At 46.1% G+C, this 19,416-nt stretch overlaps 1 protein-coding gene across 1 annotated transcript in view; it reads right to left on the bottom strand.

The window, feature by feature from the left end:
* Positions 1-17,910, bottom strand: part of secisbp2l (SECIS binding protein 2-like) — a 42,910-nt gene extending 25,000 nt beyond the window's left edge. The window contains exons 1-5 of the mRNA XM_042315119.1: positions 17,669-17,910; positions 7,897-8,075; positions 2,462-2,642; positions 1,932-2,087; positions 1,606-1,762 (exon numbers count right to left, since the gene is read on the bottom strand). Of these exons, the coding sequence (XP_042171053.1) occupies positions 1,606-1,762; positions 1,932-2,087; positions 2,462-2,642; positions 7,897-8,075; positions 17,669-17,686 (691 nt within the window). The 5' untranslated portion in view covers positions 17,687-17,910. The remainder of the gene's footprint in view (positions 1-1,605; positions 1,763-1,931; positions 2,088-2,461; positions 2,643-7,896; positions 8,076-17,668) is intronic.
* Positions 17,911-19,416: the final 1,506 nt, after the last annotated feature.

The following is a 19,416-nucleotide window of genomic DNA, read 5'->3' as shown; positions in this document are numbered from 1 at the left end:
AAGGCTGATTCACTGACCTGTCAATGTGTTTAAGTTGCTGTTTGATACTCTTGTGAATTCAATGGTTTTTACTAGATTACTTAGACAACATGAAAAACTATCTGTAATTTTTTTTGTAATGACTTGGTGCTGCCTATCTTGGCCAGGGCGCTCTTGAAAAAGAGATTTTAATCTTAATGAGCCCTTCCTGGTTAAATAAAGGTTAAAAAAAATAAAAAGTAGCATTATTCCCCCAGCCAGAGGTATCACAGAGGACAACACGTACTGCACACGTGCAGAGTAGACCTCTCCAACCTGAAACTCTACATTCCTACTGTCTTCCCAGCAGGATGGGTATCATAGGCTCCGTTTACACAGGTAACCCAGTTGTGATGTTTTTTCCACTAATTTGTCTTTTGACAAATCACATCAGATTTTGTCACATCAGATCTTTTTCAGAGCTGATCTGATTGGTCAAAAGACCAATTAGGTCAAGAAAATAAATAGACTGGGCTGCCTGTGTAAACGTAGCCATAGTGTCTCAGTATGATGAAGCGTCATCATTGTAAACCTGTTCTCTCAGCTCAGTAGGATCTAGATGCTCTGTGGTTGACTGTGTAAACGTAGCCATAGTGTCTCAGTATGATGAAGCGTCATCATTGTAAACCTGTTCTCTCAGCTCAGTAGGATCTAGATGCTCTGTGGTTGACTGTGTAAATGTAGCCATAGTGTCTCAGTATGATGAAGCATCATCATTGTAAACCTGTTCTCTCAGCTCAGTAGGATCTAGATGCTCTGTGGTTGACTGTGTAAACGTAGCCATAGTGTCTCAGTATGATGAAGCGTCATCATTGTAAACCTGTTCTCTCAGCTCAGTAGGATCTAGATGCTCTGTGGTTGACTGTGTAAACGTAGCCATAGTGTCTCAGTATGATGAAGCGTCATCATTGTAAACCTGTTCTCTCAGCTCAGTAGGATCTAGATGCTCTGTGGTTGACTGTGTAAACGTAGCCATAGTGTCTCAGTATGATGAAGCGTCATCATTGTAAACCTGTTCTCTCAGCTCAGTAGGATCTAGATGCTCTGTGGTTGACTGTGTAAACGTAGCCATAGTGTCTCAGTATGATGAAGCGTCATCATTGTAAACCTGTTCTCTCAGCTCAGTAGGATCTAGATGCTCTGTGGTTGACTGTGTAAACGTAGCCATAGTGTCTCAGTATGATGAAGCGTCATCATTGTAAACCTGTTCTCTCAGCTCAGTAGGATCTAGATGCTCTGTGGTTGACTGTGTAAACGTAGCCATAGTGTCTCAGTATGATGAAGCGTCATCATTGTAAACCTGTTCTCTCAGCTCAGTAGGATCTAGATGCTCTGTGGTTGACTGTGTAGTTTCATTATGTAAAGCCTTTATACTGTAATGAAGGCTTAGACCACAGTCAGGCACATACAGTCAGTACACAACCCTGTACAGAAGTTAGAGAAGAGTTAGGCCCGTCATTCATCTGTGGACATCCTTTAGACCAGTATACAGGGGTTTGGCAATGCAAACCTGAGTCAAACCCTGGGCTCAACTAGTACTACAATGTACTAGTATTGGTACTAGTATGTTACTGGTTATAAACGTACCAGTCTGTTGGGCAGCGTCCACCAGTAGGACTGTCTTGGTCCGTCCATCTGGCCCCGAGGAACACACCTCCTTCTGGACAGCTACAGTCCTCATGGGGGGCCTTCTGGCCCTCAGGGACTGACACAACCCCACCTGCTGCTGCTGATAGAACATAGACTATAATAACATTAAACATTATATTGATGTTATACGACCCAATTAACGGTATTAATGAATGAATTCATTGATGGTATTAATTGATCAGTAATGTAAAAATGAAGTATGGACCTGAGCACCTTGCATTAGGGTAGACCAGCAGAAAAACGTTTGACCTCTGACCTCTTACCTTGGGTAGAACGGCAGGTCTGACCATGCCCCTCCCACCTCTCTGATTAGCTAGTCCAAACGCCTGTCCGAGAGGGGCCGGTCTCTCGCTGACGTCAGCTGATATAGGGTTTACCACGCCAGGCTGCAGGGGCCCGGCGTACGTTCCTGGGAAGGGCTGGTAGAGGAACAGAACAACTGTATTTTCCATCTGTGACAAACATTCACACATACTCCACTGCCTACCATGCTAAAGGGCACATTGGCAATGAATAGTACCTGTGACAATTAACATTTATCCTCCACTTCTTCTGTTCTCCTAACCATTTCTTCAGGCTACTAGTCTTGTAAACCTCTTCTCCCAAAAACAACACACTCCACTACCTACCAAGCGAAAGGGCACATTGAAGGTGAATAGTACCTGAGATCTGACACCAGCAGCCCTCCGGGTTGCTAATTCACTTCCATGTTCTATCTCCTCGCCCAGGATTTGAACTAGCAACCTTCTAACTACTGGTCTGCCCCTAACCCCCTAACATTTCAGCTACCTACCTGGTAAAAGCCCATCATGGGGGGGCAGGGTGCAGGCATGATCTGGTAGTAGGTGTAGTCGTTGGAGACTGGAGGCTGGGGGGAGGACAGGATGGGGTAAGCTAGGTAAGGACCACCTGGGCTGGGGTTGGGCTGCTGCCAGCGCAGGTCCCCTCCTCCGCTATACATGGGGTGCTGTTGTCTGTAGAGGGGAGGGAGAGAACAAATGACTGGTGTAGTGATGATTGTATGAATATACTGCAACATATTAGGACTAATATACCCGTAGGAGGCCAGAGAAAACTGTGTCAAACTAAGACAAAGCTTGTTACACTGCTGATATCAGTGTAGAGCTGACTGTGTGTGTGTGTGTGTGGCTGACAAGGATCCAGCTGACATTTTCACAGCCGGTGGTCTTGAGAGACCACTTCCTGCTATTCAAAACAGACAGGAAGGAAACGAATGTGCAGCATGAGGCAGATCACCCCTGACAAAGAGAAACGCACAGGACACACACACAGGTCGACAGCTCTCAATCACATCCAGGGCATAAAGTTAACATCAGACACCTGACAAAGAGAAACGCACAGGACACACACACACACAGGTCGACAGCTCTCAATCACATCCAGGGCATAAAGTTAACATCAGACACCTGACAAAGAGAAACACACAGGACACACACACACAGGTCGACAGCTCTCAATCACATCCAGGGCATAAAGTTAACACAAAGACACCTGACAAAGAGAAACACACAGGACACACACACACAGGTCGACAGCTCTCAATCACATCCAGGGCATAAAGTTAACACCTGACAAAGAGAAACACACAGGACACACACACACAGGTCGAAGCTCTCAATCACATCCAGGGCAAACACCTGACAAAGAGAAACACACAGGACACACAGGTCGACAGCTCTCAATCACATCCAGGGCATAAAGTTAACACCTGACAAAGAGAAACACACAGGACACACACACAGGTCGACAGCTCTCAATCACATCCAGGGCATAAAGTTAACACCTGACAAAGAGAAACACACAGGACACACACACAGGTCGACAGCTCTCAATCACATCCAGGGCATAAAGTTAACACCTGACAAAGAGAAACACACAGGACACACACACAGGTCGACAGCTCTCAATCACATCCAGGGCATAAAGTTAACATCAGACAAAGAGAAACACACAGGACACACACACAGGTCGACAGCTCTCAATCACATCCAGGGCATAAAGTTAACACCTGACAAAGAGAAACACACAGGACACACACACAGGTCGACAGCTCTCAATCACATCCAGGGCATAAAGTTAACACCTGACAAAGAGAAACACACAGGACACACACACAGGTCTCTCAATCACATCCAGGGCACAGCTCTCAATCACATCCAGGGCATAAAGTTAACACCTGAGGGGACACACACACAGGTCGACAGCTCTCAATCACATCCAGGGCATAAAGTTAACACCTGACAAAGAGAAACACACAGGACACACACACACAGGTCGACAGCTCTCAATCACATCCAGGGCATAAAGTTAACACCTGACAAAGAGAAACACACAGGACACACACACAGGTCAGCTCTCAATCACATCCAGGGCATAAAGTTAACACAATCACATCCAGGGCATAAAGTTAACACCTGACAAAGAGAAACACACAGGACACACACACAGGTCGACAGCTCTCAATCACATCCAGGGCATAAAAAGTTAACACCTCAAAGAGAAACACACAGGACACCTGACAAAGAGAAACACACAGGACACACACACAGGTCGACAGCTCTCAATCACATCCAGGGCATAAAGTTAACACCTGACAAAGAGAAACACACAGGACACACACACAGGTCGACAGCTCTCAATCACATCCAGGGCATAAAGTTAACACCTCAAAGAGAAACACTGACAAATCACATCCAGGGCAGAAACCTGACAAAGAGAAACAGGACACACACAGGTCGACAGCTCTCAATCACATCCAGGGCATAAAGTTAACATCAGACACCAGACAAAGAGCTCTCAATCACACAGGACAAAGAGAAACACACAGGACACAGGTCGACAGCTCTCAATCACATCCAGGGCATAAAGTTAACATCAACACCTGACAAAGAGAAACACACAGGACACACACACACAGGTCGACAGCTCTCAATCACATCCAGGGCATAAAGTTAACATCAGTGACAAAGAGAAACACACAGGACACACACACAGGTAACAATCACATCCAGGGCATAAAGTTAACATCAGACACCTGACACATCCAGGGCATGACAAAAAGAGAAACACACAGGACACACACACACAGGTCGACAGCTCTCAATCACATCCAGGGCATAAAGTTAACACCTGACAAAGAGAAACACACAGGACACACACACAGGTCGACAGCTCTCAATCACATCCAGGGCATAAAGTTAACATCAGACACCTGACAAAGAGAAACACACAGGACACACACACAGGTCGACAGCTCTCAATCACATCCAGGGCATAAAGTTAACATCAGAAACACACAGGACACACACACAGGTCACAGCTCTCAATCACATCCAGGGCATAAAGTTAACACCTGACAAAGAGAAACTGGACAAACACAGGTCGACAGCTCTCAATCACATCCAGGGCATAAAGTTAACATCCGACAAAGAGAAACACACAGGACACAGGTCGACAGCTCTCAATCACATCCAGGGCATAAAGTTAACACCTGACAAAGAGAAACACACAGGACACACACACACAGGTCGACAGCTCTCAATCACATCCAGGGCATAAAGTTAACACCTGACAAAGAGAAACACACAGGACACACACACAGGTAGGTCGACAGCTCTCAATCACATCCAGGGCATAAAGTTAACATCAGACACCTGACAAAGAGAAACACACAGGACACACACACAGGTCGACAGCTCTCAATCACATCCAGGGCATAAAGTTAACATCAGACACCTGACAAAGAGAAACACACAGGACACACACACAGGTCGACAGCTCTCAATCACATCCAGGGCATGAAGTTAACATCCGACACCTGCTGGTAAAATGTATATTTCCCCAACCCCATTGGCTGGTCAATGTGCAGGGCTCTACAGTGGGAGCATTACATTCCTGAATAAAAAGTCCAAAGTCAAGTATGAGCACATGTGAGTTAATGTTCAGAAAATGTTGCAGTATCTGTTTTTAAAGTATTTCAACTATTTTGTTTCAAAGCTGCTAATTCCACAAAGAAATATCAATCCTACAGTTGAAGTCTGAAGTTTACATACACTTAGGTTGGAGTCATTAAAACTCATTTTTCAACCACTCCACAAATTTCTTGTTAACAAACTATAGTTTTGGCAAGTTGGTCAGGACATCTACTTTGTGCTTGACACAAGTCATCTTTCTAACAATTGTTTACAGACAGATTATTTCACTGTATCACAATTCCAGTGGGTCAGAAGTATACATACACTAAGTTGACTGTGCTATTAAACAGCTTGGAGAATTCCAGAAAATGTCATGGCTTTAGAAGCTTGTGATAGGCTAATTGACATAATTTTAGTCAATTGGAGGTGTACCTGTGGATGTATTTCAAGATCTACCTTCAAACTCAGGTCCTCTTTGCTTGACATCATGGGAAAATCAAAAGAAATCAGCCAAGACGTCAGAAAAGAAAGTGTAGACCTCCACAAGTCTGGTTCATCTACTCCAAAACCGCCATATAAAAGCCAGACTACGGTAGGCAACTGCACATGGGGACAAAGATCGTACTTTTTGGAGAAATGTCCTCTGGTCTGATGAAACAAAAATAGAACTGTTTGGCCATAATGACCATCACTATGTTTGGAGGAAAAAGGAGGATGCTTGCAAGGTGAAGAACACCATCCCAACAGTGAAGCACAGGGGTGGCAGCATCATGTTGTCAGAGTGCTTTGCTGCAGGTGGGACTGGTGCACTTCACAAAATAGATGGCATCATGAGGGAGGAAAATTATGTCTCAAGACATCAGTCAGGAAGTTAAAGCTTGGTCACAAATGAGTCTTCCAAATGGACAATGACCCCAAGCATACTTCCAAAGTGTGGTAAAATGGCTTCAGGACAAAGTCAAGGTATTGGAGTGGTCATCACAAAGCCTTGACCTCAATCCCAAAGAAAATGTGGGCAGAACTGAAAAAGAGTGTATGAGCAAGGAGGCCTACAAACCGGACTCAGTTACACCAGCTCTGTCAGGAGGAATGGGTCAAAATTCACCCAACTTATTGTGGAAGGCTACCTGAAACATTTGACCTTAGTTAAACAATTTAAAGGCAATGCTACCAAATACTAATTGAGTGTATGTAAACTGACCCACTGGGAATGTGATGAAAGAAATAAAAGCGGAAATAAATCACTCTCTACTATTATTCTGACATTTCACAGTCTTAAAACAAGGTGGTGATCCTAACTGGGAATTTTTACTATGATTAAATGTCAGGAATTGTGAAAAACTGAGTTAAAATGTATTTGGCTAAGGTGTGTGTAAACTTCTGACTTCAACTATATGTCCCATCTGGCACAGCTGAGCTCACTGAGTGAAATGCTGATTCCTTTTTGGAGGCACTGTGCACAGGCATAAACGTTGGTCTACTTTCCACAAACGTCTACAAAGTGAGACTTTGTCTTCGTGTTCCTTGGCTATTTACATTGTTTTGCTCACAAGTTCAGTAGTTTTTCAACATTAGTTTGAGTCTGTTGCTTCAACTGATAGCAAAGAGTCAGATCCCAAATCGCACACACCAAGGTAACCTCCCGCCCTTAAAGGGCCAACTCAACAATTTGTCTATGATATTTTGGTTAAAAAATCCAGTCACAAAAAAATGAAAGAGTAATATCACATTTCTTGTTTTTAGAAACGTTACAAAGCATGGTCATCTGTTTTTGGTGTGTTTTTATAAAAAAATCAGAGTGCCTGGTATATTTTTCTGCCCTGATCACATCCCTGGGTGGTAACTGATCATTCACAGCCTAGCTGTGTGTAACACTCACACGGTATATGGGGGTTTCTTTAGGTGAATCAGAAGGAAGACCCCATCAGTTTTCCCACTGACATGGGCACAGGCACATTCCTGGAGGAGGGTCAGAAACAGGAATATTCCTGGACTCCATCGAGATTCTTTCCGAGCTAATGCTAGGCTAACTGTCAGCGGCTCAGGTACAGAGGCTGGGTAGTTCTAATACAGATTGTATCAGTGACAGTCGAACCTCAGACTCTTAGGGTCAGATTACCAGACACAGATTAAGCCTAGTTTTGAATGAAAAGACATGTGCTCAGAAATTCCCCATTGAATAAGGTTTTTAATCCAGGACTAGGCTTAATCTGTGTCCAGGAAACCTGCCCTTAGTGTGTAGGGTGTAGGCTGCATGATCTAGGGACTATAAGATGTAGGGTGATGTGTCTACCTGTTGGGTTGGTTCTCCTGGACAAAAGGGTAGCAGGTGATGAGGTAGCTGGGGATTGGGGTGGGCTCTACCCCCCCTCCTCCTTCTCCTCCTCCAGACAAGCTCATGGTGACCGGCGCTCCTTCCAGACCTTTCTTTTGTGGGATAAACGGCTCCACTTCGGCTGACAGTTTCACATCCTGCAAGGAGAGACAGAGGCAGTCAGACACGGACGTCACAGACAGGACCTGACTGGACAGGAGAGGAGAGGACAGGACCTGACTGGAGAGGACAGGACAGGAGAAGAGGAGAGGACCTGACAGGAGAAGAGGAGAGGACCTGACAGGAGAAGAGGAGAGGACCTGACAGGAGAAGAGGAGAGGACCTGACAGGAGAAGAGGAGAGGACCTGACAGGAGAGAGGACAGGACAGGAGAGGACAGGACCTGACAGGAGAGGAGAGGAGAGGACAGGACCTGACAGGAGAGGAGAGGAGAGGGACCTGACAGGAGAGGACAGGACCTGACAGGAGAGGAGGACCTGACAGGAGAGGAGAGAAAGGACAGGACCTGAGGAGAGGAGAGGAGACAGACAGGACCTGACAGGAGAGGAGAGGAGAGGACAGGACCTGACAGGAGAGGAGAGGACAGGACCTGACAGGAGAGGAGAGGACAGGACCTGACAGGAGAGGAGAGGACAGGACCTGACAGGAGAGGAGAGGACAGGACCTGACAGGAGAGGAGAGGACAGGACCTGACAGGAGAGGAGAGGACAGGACCTGACAGGAGAGGAGAGGACAGGACCTGACAGGAGAGGAGAGGACAGGACCTGACAGGAGAGGAGAGGAGAGGAGAGGACAGGACCTGACAGGAGAGGAGAGGACAGGACCTGACAGGAGAGGAGAGGACAGGACCTGACAGGAGAGGAGAGGACAGGACCTGACAGGAGAGGAGAGGACAGGACCTGACAGGAGAGGAGAGGACAGGACCTGACAGGAGAGGAGAGGACAGGACCTGACAGGAGAGGAGAGGACAGGACCTGACAGGAGAGGAGAGGACAGGACCTGACTGGAGAAGAGGACAGGACCTGACTGGAGAAGAGGACAGGAGAGGAGAGGACCTGACCTGACTGGAGAAGAGGACAGGACAGGAGGGAGAGGACCTGACAGGAGAGGAGAGGACCTGACAGGAGAGGAGAGGACCTGACAGGAGAGGACAGGACCTGACTGGAGAAGAGGACAGGAGAGGAGAGGACCTGACCTGACTGGAGAAGAGGACAGGACCTGACAGAGAGGAGAGGACCTGACCTGACAGGAGAGGAGAGGACAGGACCTGACAGGAGAGGAGAGGACCTGACAGGAGAGGAGAGGACAGGACCTGACAGGAGAGGAGAGGACAGGACCTGACAGGAGAGGAGAGGACAGGACCTGACAGGAGAGGAGAGGACAGGACCTGACAGGAGAGGAGAGGACAGGACCTGACAGGAGAGGAGAGGACAGGACCTGACTGGAGAGGAGAGGACAGGACCTGACTGGAGAAGAGGACAGGACCTGACTGGAGAAGAGGACAGGAGAGGAGAGGACCTGACAGGAGAAGAGGACAGGAGAGGAGAGGACCTGACAGGAGAGGAGAGGACCTGACAGGAGAGGAGAGGACCTGACAGGAGAGGAGAGGACCTGACAGGAGAGGATAGGACCTGACTGGAAAGGATCACCTCGCAACACACCAGACAGACTCAGGAGTGATAGACCTCTCACTTTTGTGCCAAAATAAGAGCAGTTAAAGTGAACCCGTATTAGGTTATGTTCAGGACTCAGTGAATGTGGGTCAATCAGGGATAAATCGACATACAAGGACTTATTTTTTAATTTTACTTTTATTCGAACTTGCAACCTTTCGGTTACTAGTCCAACGCTCTAACCACTAGGCTACCCTGCCCCAAGATCAGCTGGTACTGACGGCACACTCACTGTGTGAAGTCTTCCTGGAACTTAGTTATTTTAGTAACCCAAGGGGTGACATCAACGATCCATCAACAATCCATAGACATTTAGGTCTAAGATCAATCACACAGGACTGGAGAGTAGGCTGTCAGTCAGTAGTAAACATTGATATCTGACTAAGAGACCGACGGCCCTAAGCTATATGACTGGACCACAAAGTCTGAGTAGGCATGTTACCTAAGGAGCAGCTCGCTGCTTCACCCAGCGAGAATAGAATCGGGTGCCAAGGGTAGACTAATTATTAACATTAACTCATGACTTCAACTGGCAACATCTCCACGACACAGCCAAAACAACAGAACTGGTTCCTTCACGACAAATGAAACTGGCAACAAGAGAAACAACTTTTCACCGGGTCTGAGAATGGAGAGTTGGAGTCAATGGCTGTCTCTGAAAATACACCTTATTACAATAGTGAACTACTTTGACCAGGGAACATAGAATAGCATCCTGCCCAGGGGTATTGTTTTATTGAACCTTTGTTTAAGAAGGCAAGACAGTTAGGAATTGGTTCTTATTTACAATGACTAGGAACAGTGGATTAACTGCCTTGTTCAGAGGCAGAACGACAGATTAGTACCTTGTCAGTTCGGGGATTCGATCTAGCAACCTTTCGGTTACTGGCCCAACTAGTAACCGAAAGCCACTAGGCTACCTGCTGGTTAGCCACTCTAACCACTAGGCTACCTGGCTACCTACAGTACATCAAGCTGCCTAACGAAGCAGGCGAACGGCTCCTGCGCTATGGGCTGTTTTAACGTGGACAAGGCTACTTACTGATATAGGGAATAGGGTGCCAGGTCGGTCAGACGATGAAAGCATAACAAAGTGTTGCCCTTAGAGCAGTGTGATCAGGGGACGTGTGAGTGTAGCAGACAGACACAGCAACATGTAACCTGGTGCAAGAGAAACACTTCCTGGTTGGTCTGATACTGATCAGAGGACTGTTTCCTTGTACTCAGAGAACATGACTGACTGAGGGCCTTAGAACACACAGTCCAATACCTGTGCTTTCAGCCTAACCCTTCCTATTAAGTTAGGCCAACACAATACAGCATTTTTAGGGAGTGCCTTGGAACTGTTATGCTTCATTGGTAAACATTTTTTGCCCCTTTCATCCAAAGAGCCCCTCTCCCTACCAGCTACCACTAACATTAAACACTAGGTAGCACTCCTACCATCAGCATTCTGTCCTGAGACATTCCTTTCCTATGGCCCTGCCTGGTCCAAGTCTGGCCCTGAAGGTGCCCCTTAGATGCTGATCTTGAGTTAGTTTTGCATTTCCCCCACTATTGGTTTAGGTTAGGATTGGGGGAGGGGAAGCTGATCCTAGATCTGTACCTAGGGGAAACTTCACCTCAGAGCCACCAGAGAGCAACCAGCAGAGCCGGGGTGGTAATGACTCAGTCACCCAGCATCTTCAGGAGGACTTTATGGGCCAGCTATATTTAGCTGCTCATTCTTCCCAGAGAGATTACACTAGTAGCTAACTATGTGTTACATAAGGTCTCTAAAGACAACGTCAACTAGGACACAGCCTACCCATAAAGATCCTTTAATTCAATTGTTCTATTTCATTCTGGGGGCCTACCTCTATTGCCATCATGCCACAGGTACAGAGGTGGTGGTTTGTGGTGTGTGTGTGTGTGGTGTGCGTGTGTGCGTGTGTGTGTGCGTGTGTGTGATATGTATGTGTGTGTGTGGTGTGGTGTGCGCGTGTGTGTGTGCGTGTGTGTGTGTGGTGTGTGCGCATGTGTGTGTGTGTGCGTGTGTGTGTGTGTATGCGTGTGTGTGTGTGTGTGTGTGTGGTGTGCGTGTATGTGTGTGTGTGTGGTGTGCGTGATGTGTGTGTGTGGTGTGCGGTGTGCATGATATGTATGTGTGTGTGTGGTGTGCGTGTGTGTGTGTGTGTGTGCGTGGTGTGTGTGTGGTGTGCGTGGTGTGTGTGTGTGTATGCGTGTGTGTGTGGTGTGCGTGTGTGTGATATGTATGTGTGTGTGTGGTGTGCGTGTGTGTGATATGTATGTGTGTGTGTGTGTGTGCGTGTGTGTGTGTGGTGTGCGTGTGTGTGCGGTGTGCGTGATATGTATGTGTGTGTGTGGTGGTGTGCGTGATATGTATGTGTGTGTGTGGTGTGGTGTGTGTGTGTGTGTGTGTGGTGTGGTGTGCGTGTGTGTATGTAGTGTGGTGTGCGTGTGTGTGTGGTGTGCGTGTGTGCGTGGTGTGGTGTGCGGTGTGGTGTGCGTGTGTGTGTGGTGTGGTGTGCGTGGGTGGTGTGGTGTGGTATGCGTGTGTGTGTGGTGTGGTGTGCGTGTGGTGTGCGTGTGTGTGTGTTGTGGTATGCGTGTGTGTGTGGTATGTATGTGTGTGTGTGGTGTGGTATGCGTGTGTGTGTGGTATTTATGTGTGTGTGTGGTGTGTGTGTGGTGTGGTATGCGTGTGTGTGTGGTGTGGTATGCGTGTGTGTGGTATGTATGTGTGTGTGTGGTGTGTGTGTGTGTGTGGTATGCGTGTGTGTGGAGGGGAGGAAGGCTGTGATGAAATGTCAAAATAATACAGGTCATAAATAGAAGCCGACCGATTATGATTTTTCAACGCCGATAATGATTATTGGAGGACCAAAAAATCCTATACCGATTAATCGGCCGATTTTATTTTTTAAATGTATTTGTAATAATGACAATTACAACAATACTGAATGAACACTTTTTTAACTTAATATAATACATCAATAAAATCTATTTAGCCTCAAGTAAATAATGAAACATGTTCAATTTGGTTTAAATAATGCAAAAACAAAAGTGTTGGAGAAGAAAGTAAAAGTGCAATAAGCGCTATGTAAGAAAGCTAACGTTTCAGTTCCTTGCTCAGAACATGAGAACATATGAAAGCTGGTGGTTCCTTTTAACATGAGTCTTCAATATTCCCAGGTAAGAAGTTTTAGGTTGTAGTTATTCTAGGAATTTATAGGACTATTTCCCTCCATACCATTTGTATTTAATTAACCGTAGACTATTGGATGTTCTTATAGTCACATTAGTATTGCCAGTGTAACAGTATAGCTTCCGTCCCTCTCCACCACATCAAAGCAGCGTTACCCATGCAGAGCAAGGGAAACAACCACCCCAAGGCTCAGAGCGAGTGAAGTTTGAAACGCTATTAGCGCGCGCTAACTAGCCAGCCATTTCACTTCGGTTACACCAGCCTCATCTCGGGAGTTGATAGGCTTGAAGTCATAAACAGCGCAATGCTTGGCTTGAAGTCATAAACAGAGCAATGCTTGATGCACAACGAAGAGCTGCTGGCAAAACGCACGAGAGTGCTGTCTGAATGAATGTTTACGCGCCTGCTTCTGCCTACCACCGCTCAGTCAGATACTTAGATACTTGTATGCTCAGTCAGATTATATGCAACGCAGGACACGCTAGATAATATCTAGTAATATCATCAACCATGTGTAGTTAACTAGTGATTATGATTGATTGTTTTTTATAAGATAAGTTTAATGCTAGCTAGCAACTTACCTTGGCTTACTGCATTTGCGTAACAGGCAGTCTCCTTGTGGAGTGCAACGAGAGAGAGGCAGGTCGTTATTGCGTTGGATTAGTTAACTGTAAGGTTGCAAGATTGTCGGCTCGGGAGATCCAAGGTGAAAATCTGTCGTTCTGCCCCTGAACGAGGCAGTTAACCCACCGTTTCTAGGCCGTCATTGAAAATAAGAACGTGTTCTTAACTGACTTGCCAAGTTAAATAAAGATTAAGTAAAGGTGTATAAAAAATAATAATTTAAAATCGGCGCCCAAAAAAATACAGATTTCCGATTGTTATGAAAACTTGAAATCGGCCATTCCGATTCATCGGTCGACCTCTAGTCATAAAATATCCATCATAAAATGTGTGTCACAAAGTATGTGTCAAACATACCTGTACAGCTACCCGACACATCACAAACCACAGTACCATGTCAAATCAACAGAGGCCTACCTCTCTGAAAATAAAATACAAAGGATGACAATTATCCATTGTTTGAAACAATGTCCTCCAGGGTTTGGATAGGTCAGATGAGATGCAGCCTACTGCTCTAGTATTGGTATCATCAGTGGGTTGGAAGAGTGGAAAGATACTGTAGGCCACTAGATGGGACAGCAACAGGGTGACAGCCTGGGTCAAAGCTGGGAAACATTTACAACAGGTCAACAGCTCAGTGTCTTAAAGGAATGTAGTCAAAGCACTCTCAATGAGCTTTTACTTGTCTGTCTGGATGGGTGGGCCTGGGTGGGTTCTGGGTGAAACTGAAGAAACACAGACCATCTCTACAACCCCTCCCCACTGTTCCCTCTCCTCATCCCCCCACCCTGCTCTGTTGACCCGACCAAATCACATTTAGCTATCAATTGAATTCATGTTTGTTTGTAGTCCTGATGAATGCTGCTTCAGGGGACTTTAAACACTGATATGGAAACACTGAACTGGGTCTGACTACTAAGTCATGACCATTGGACTGTTTATCTAGGTTCACCTCTTATCAAAACTGACCATTGACATCATGTTGACTGAATCACAGGCCTTCCTGCCCAGCTGACACAACAGGACTTGCTGCTTGAGTCCCAAATTGCACCCTATTCCCTTCATAGTGCACTACTTTTGACCAGAGCCCAATAGGGTGCCATTTGAGATGGAGTCCAGACCTATCACTGGGGCGGGAAGCTGCGGTCAGAGGATAGATCAACCTCATCCCCCCTTTCATTCTGAGAGGAGGAAAGGAAGAGGGAGAGTTGACACGAGTTCACGACACAAAGACACTCCATTCTCCCAGCCAGGGTCGGAATGTATGAATCCAGCATCAGTACAGCAGTGAACACACACCACACACACCGCCATTGTTTCCCAGTGCTACTGTACTGTCCGTGGGCAGTGTGGGCTGACATCTGATAGATCCAGGGGTCCTGACTGGTCAACACAGAGCGCTAGGGGTGACGTAGCCAGCTGAAAACAATACCCTGCAGTATACTAGATGGCAGCCTTCTGTGGCCTAAACTATGGTGCCATATACTGTCATGGAATTAAGCCTAGTGAAAAATATGACATTTTAAATGAACCATGCTTTGTTTCCATATGAGGTTTGATGGTTAGGACTACTCTAAAGAGAGCTGGTTACTTTAGATAATTACGTGAAGTTAGTTACACAAAACAGAGGTGTTGGTTGTGTTACTTTAGATGACAAGGATGCTGATAGAGGAGAGGTTGGTAAATTTAAACTTTAGGTGAGGGGCGGGGTTACAGGAAGTAGGCCCGGCTAGCTATAGGCGACGTTACAGGAAGTAGGCCCGGCTAGCTATAGGCGACGTTACAGGAAGTAGGCCCGGCTAGCTATAGGTGACATTACAGGAAGTAGGCCCGGCTAGCTATAGGCGACGTTACAGGAAGTAGGCCCGGCTAGCTATAGGCGACGTTACAGGAAGTAGGCCCGGCTAGCTATAGGCGACGTTACAGGAAGTAGGCCCGGCTAGCTATAGGCGACGTTACAGGAAGTAGGCCCGGCTAGCTATAGGCGACGTTACAGGAAGTAGGCCCGGCTAGCTATAGGCGACGTTACAGGAAGTAGGCCCGGCTAGCTATAGGCGACGTTACAGGAAGTAGGCCCGGCTAGCTATAGGCGACGTTACAGGAAGTAGGCCCGGCTAGCTATAGGCGACGTTACAGGAAGTAGGCCCGGCTAGCTATAGGTGACGTTACAGGAAGTAGGCCCGGCTAGCTATAGGTGACGTTACAGGAGGTAGGCCTGGCTATAGGTGACGTTACAGGAGGTAGGCCTGGCTATAGGCGACGTTACAGGAAGTAGGCCTGGCTAGCTATAGGTGACGTTACAAGAGGTAGGCCTGGCTATAGGTGACAGGGGAGACAGTTACAGGATTAGGCCTGAGAGGATCAGTTGAGGAGTGAGGATGGTGGCCCAACCAGGATAAGCCAATTACACAACTAGCTACAACAGAGTCAGTTGCTATAGGACTCCAGCCCTAGTCCACCAGGGAAAAGAGACTCCTAACATGTATGCCCTGGCTGGGGGAGACTCAGCCAGGAAGTCCCTGGCTGTGTCCAGGTCTGGGTTCTTTAACTCTGGGTGCCATTCTCCATTCCGCTGGTGTGAAGGTGTAGGTTGTTTGTTCAGAGGGAGTTGTATGTGATTGATTGATTAGCGCCTGGGATGTGAGTGAGAATAGCAGCGATTGTGGAAAAGGCTGCAGGTTGGCATGTGTATGCGTGTTAGAGCGAGGAAGAGAGAGAATAGCAGCGATTATGGAAGATGCATTAGCAGGTAGCCTAGCGGTTAGAGGGTAAGGCCATCCTGAGCCGACTAGGTGAAAAATCTGTAGATGTGCCCTAGAGTAAGGCACTTAACCCTAATTGCTCCTATAAGTGGAGCTCAGCTCCAGATGTGTGGTGAAAAAGCCAGGGCAGCACTGGCCTGGCAAAACTGGGTGGGACTACTGGGCCATCAACCATCAAACCCTTTGTCCATTCAAGCTTTTGTCTCCGATTCATTGTCTTCTAACATTCTCAGCTGGAAAGAGAGAAGTTGTATTGTTCTTTCACTGTTGTTGAATGGGAGGGGGCAAGAGAGGGGGCAATACAGAGTGGTGGGTGGATGAGCTCGAGTGTGTGCATGTACACTACATTTTGAAAAATATATTAAAGTCACAAGCATGAAACCATCTTGGGTGCTTGAATCTCCCATGCACCATCATCACATCACTGTGGACCAAAACTCAGCCTGTGGCATCTGATGGTGACACAGGAGGACTTCATCCAAATCAAATCACATTTTATTTGTCACACGCGCCGATTACAACAGGTGTCGACCTTACTGTGAAATGCTTACTGTCAAGCCCTTAACCAACAACTCAGTTCAAGAAATAGCCAGCTGAAAAGAATTACCCTGCAGTATACTAGATGGCAGCCTTCTGTGGCCTAAACTATGGTGCCATATACTGTCATGGAATTAAGCCTAGTGAAAAATATGACATTTTAAATGGGCACTTACAGTAAGTCAGACCACATAATAGAGTAGCTAACTTGCATCATAGTTAAGTTACTCTATGCGCAGCAGAAGTCACTCAATGGAATGTGATTCAAATGCAAAAGAACCGGACATTCCTCCAGAGCGAATCAGCTGGCTAGTTAGTTGTCAACAATCTACCACACACTCACTGCAGACTGGAAGTTTCGGGTAACTGGTCACTACCTAGCTAGTTAACTTACCCTGGTCCGTATTATAATAACTATCTAGCTAGTTATTTAACGGTGTGTCAAACATCAAAGTTCACCAGATAGCCAAGTCAGTTCATATCAACCGATATGTTGACATGAACTGTCATTAATGTCAACACATTGTGACAGTATAGGTACTGTAACTAGTGTAGTTAGATTCTCAATATAGTTAGCCTCAATTAAAACATATCTAGTACATAGATCAGCATATCAGGGAGAACAGATGAGATATTGGCCATCCAAAATGACAAGCGTATAAAAGCTGCTTAGCTAACTGGCTAGTTAGCTAGTTCACTTGTCTTTACGCGTAACGATCTAGTTAGATGACAAATCATTGACAATAATCAAACATCGGATAAACTCACCGACACTTCTAAAACATTAAAGGGACATTGTTACCTGCAGATACGTTTTGGGCCTAGCTAGCTAGCTTCATATTCCCATTAGCTAACTAAAGCTAGTTGTGCCGTTACCAGACGTAATCGGTTCCGTCATTACTTCGCAGAGAAAAATCCGTCTTTACCTTATCACAAGAGTCCATGTCAATCGCTGAGACCGCGGCAGACCGTCATTGAGCACGCAGTGGTCGTCAAGATATAGGTGATTTAATTTTCTTCATTGTAAATGTTGAGCCATTTGTGTGAAACACACCCTGTTTTACCTCTGCCTAGTTGAACTGTTGCTGCCTAGCTAGCTCGGCTAGCTCTGAATGTGTCAACGTAGGAATGGAATGGCAGAGGGGATGGTCATCTGGGACGGAAAGCCCACAGTCTCAAACAATGTTCGTCTTTGCCTTCGGCGTCTGTCACTGATAAGATTTGATGGACCAGGATAAATTGGCCTACTGTGCAAAAAGTATATATTTTGTTGTTGAGTAAAGCAGCTGCAGTCGGAAGTTTACATACACCTTAGCCAAATACATTTAAACTCAGTTTTTCACAATTCCTGACATTTAATCCTAGTAAAATTACCTGTTTTAGGTCAGTTAGGATTGCCACTTTGTTTTAAGAACGTGAAATTTCAGAATAATAGTAGAGAACGATTTATTTCAGCTTTTATTTCTTTCATCCCATTCCCAGTGGGTCAGAAGTTTACATACACTCAATTAGTATTTGGTAGCCTTTAAATTGTTTAACTTGGGTCAAACGTTTTGGGTAGCCTTTCACAAGCTTCCCACAATAAGTGGCGTGAATTTTTGCCCAATCCTCCTGACAGAGCTGGTGTAACGGAGTCAGGTTTGTAGGCCTCCTTGCTCATACACACTTTTTCAGTTCTGCCCACAAATCTTCAATGGGCTTGAGGTCAGGGCTTTGTGATGGCCACTCCAATACCTTGACTTTGTTGTCCTTAAGCCATTTTGCCACAACTTTGGAAGTATGCTTGGGGTCATTGTCCATTTGGAAGACCCATTTGCGACCAAGCTTTAACTTTCTGACTGATGTCTTGAGATGTTGCTTCAATTTATCCACAATTTCCCCCCCTCATAATGCCATCTATATTGTGAAGTGCACCAGTCCCTCCTGCAGCAAAGCACTCCCACAACATGATGCTGCCACCCCTTGCTTCACAGTTGGGATGGTGTTCTTCAGCTTGCAAGCCTCCTTTTTCCTCCAAACATAGTGATGGTCATTATGGCCAAATGAGACCAGAGGACATTTCTCCAAAAAGTACGATCTTTGTCCCCGTGTGCAGTTGCCTACCGTAGTCTGGCTTTTATATGACGGTTTTGGAGTAGTGGCTTCTTCCTTGCTGAGCGGCCTTTCAGGTTATGTCGATATAGGCCTCGTTTTACTGTGGATATAGATACTTTTGACCTGTTTCCTCCAGCATCTTCACAAGGTCCTTTGCTGTTGTTCTGAGATTGATTTGCACGTTTCGCACCAAAGTACGTTCATCTCTAGGAGACAGAACGCGTCTCCTTCCTGAGCGGTATGACGGCTGCGTGGTCCCATGGTGTTTATACTTGCGTACTATTGTTTGTACAGATGAACGTGGTACCTTCAGGCGTTTGGAAATTTCTCCCAAGGATGAACCAGACTTGCAGAGGTCAACAATTATTTTTCTGAGGACTTGGCTGATTTCATTTTGATTTACAAATGATGTCAAGCAAAGAGGCACTAAGTTTGAAGGCAGGCCTTGAAATACATCCACAGGTACACCTCCAATTGACTCAAATGATGTCAATTAGCCTATCAGAAGCTTCGAAAGCCATGACATAATTTTCTGGAATTCTCCAAGCTGTTTAAAGGCACAGTCAACTTAGTGTATGTA

Source organism: Oncorhynchus tshawytscha, unplaced genomic scaffold (genome assembly GCF_018296145.1).
Source record: "Oncorhynchus tshawytscha isolate Ot180627B unplaced genomic scaffold, Otsh_v2.0 Un_contig_5571_pilon_pilon, whole genome shotgun sequence".
Taxonomy (NCBI): Eukaryota; Metazoa; Chordata; class Actinopteri; order Salmoniformes; family Salmonidae; genus Oncorhynchus; species Oncorhynchus tshawytscha.
This window is presented reverse-complemented; position numbering and strand designations above follow the sequence as displayed.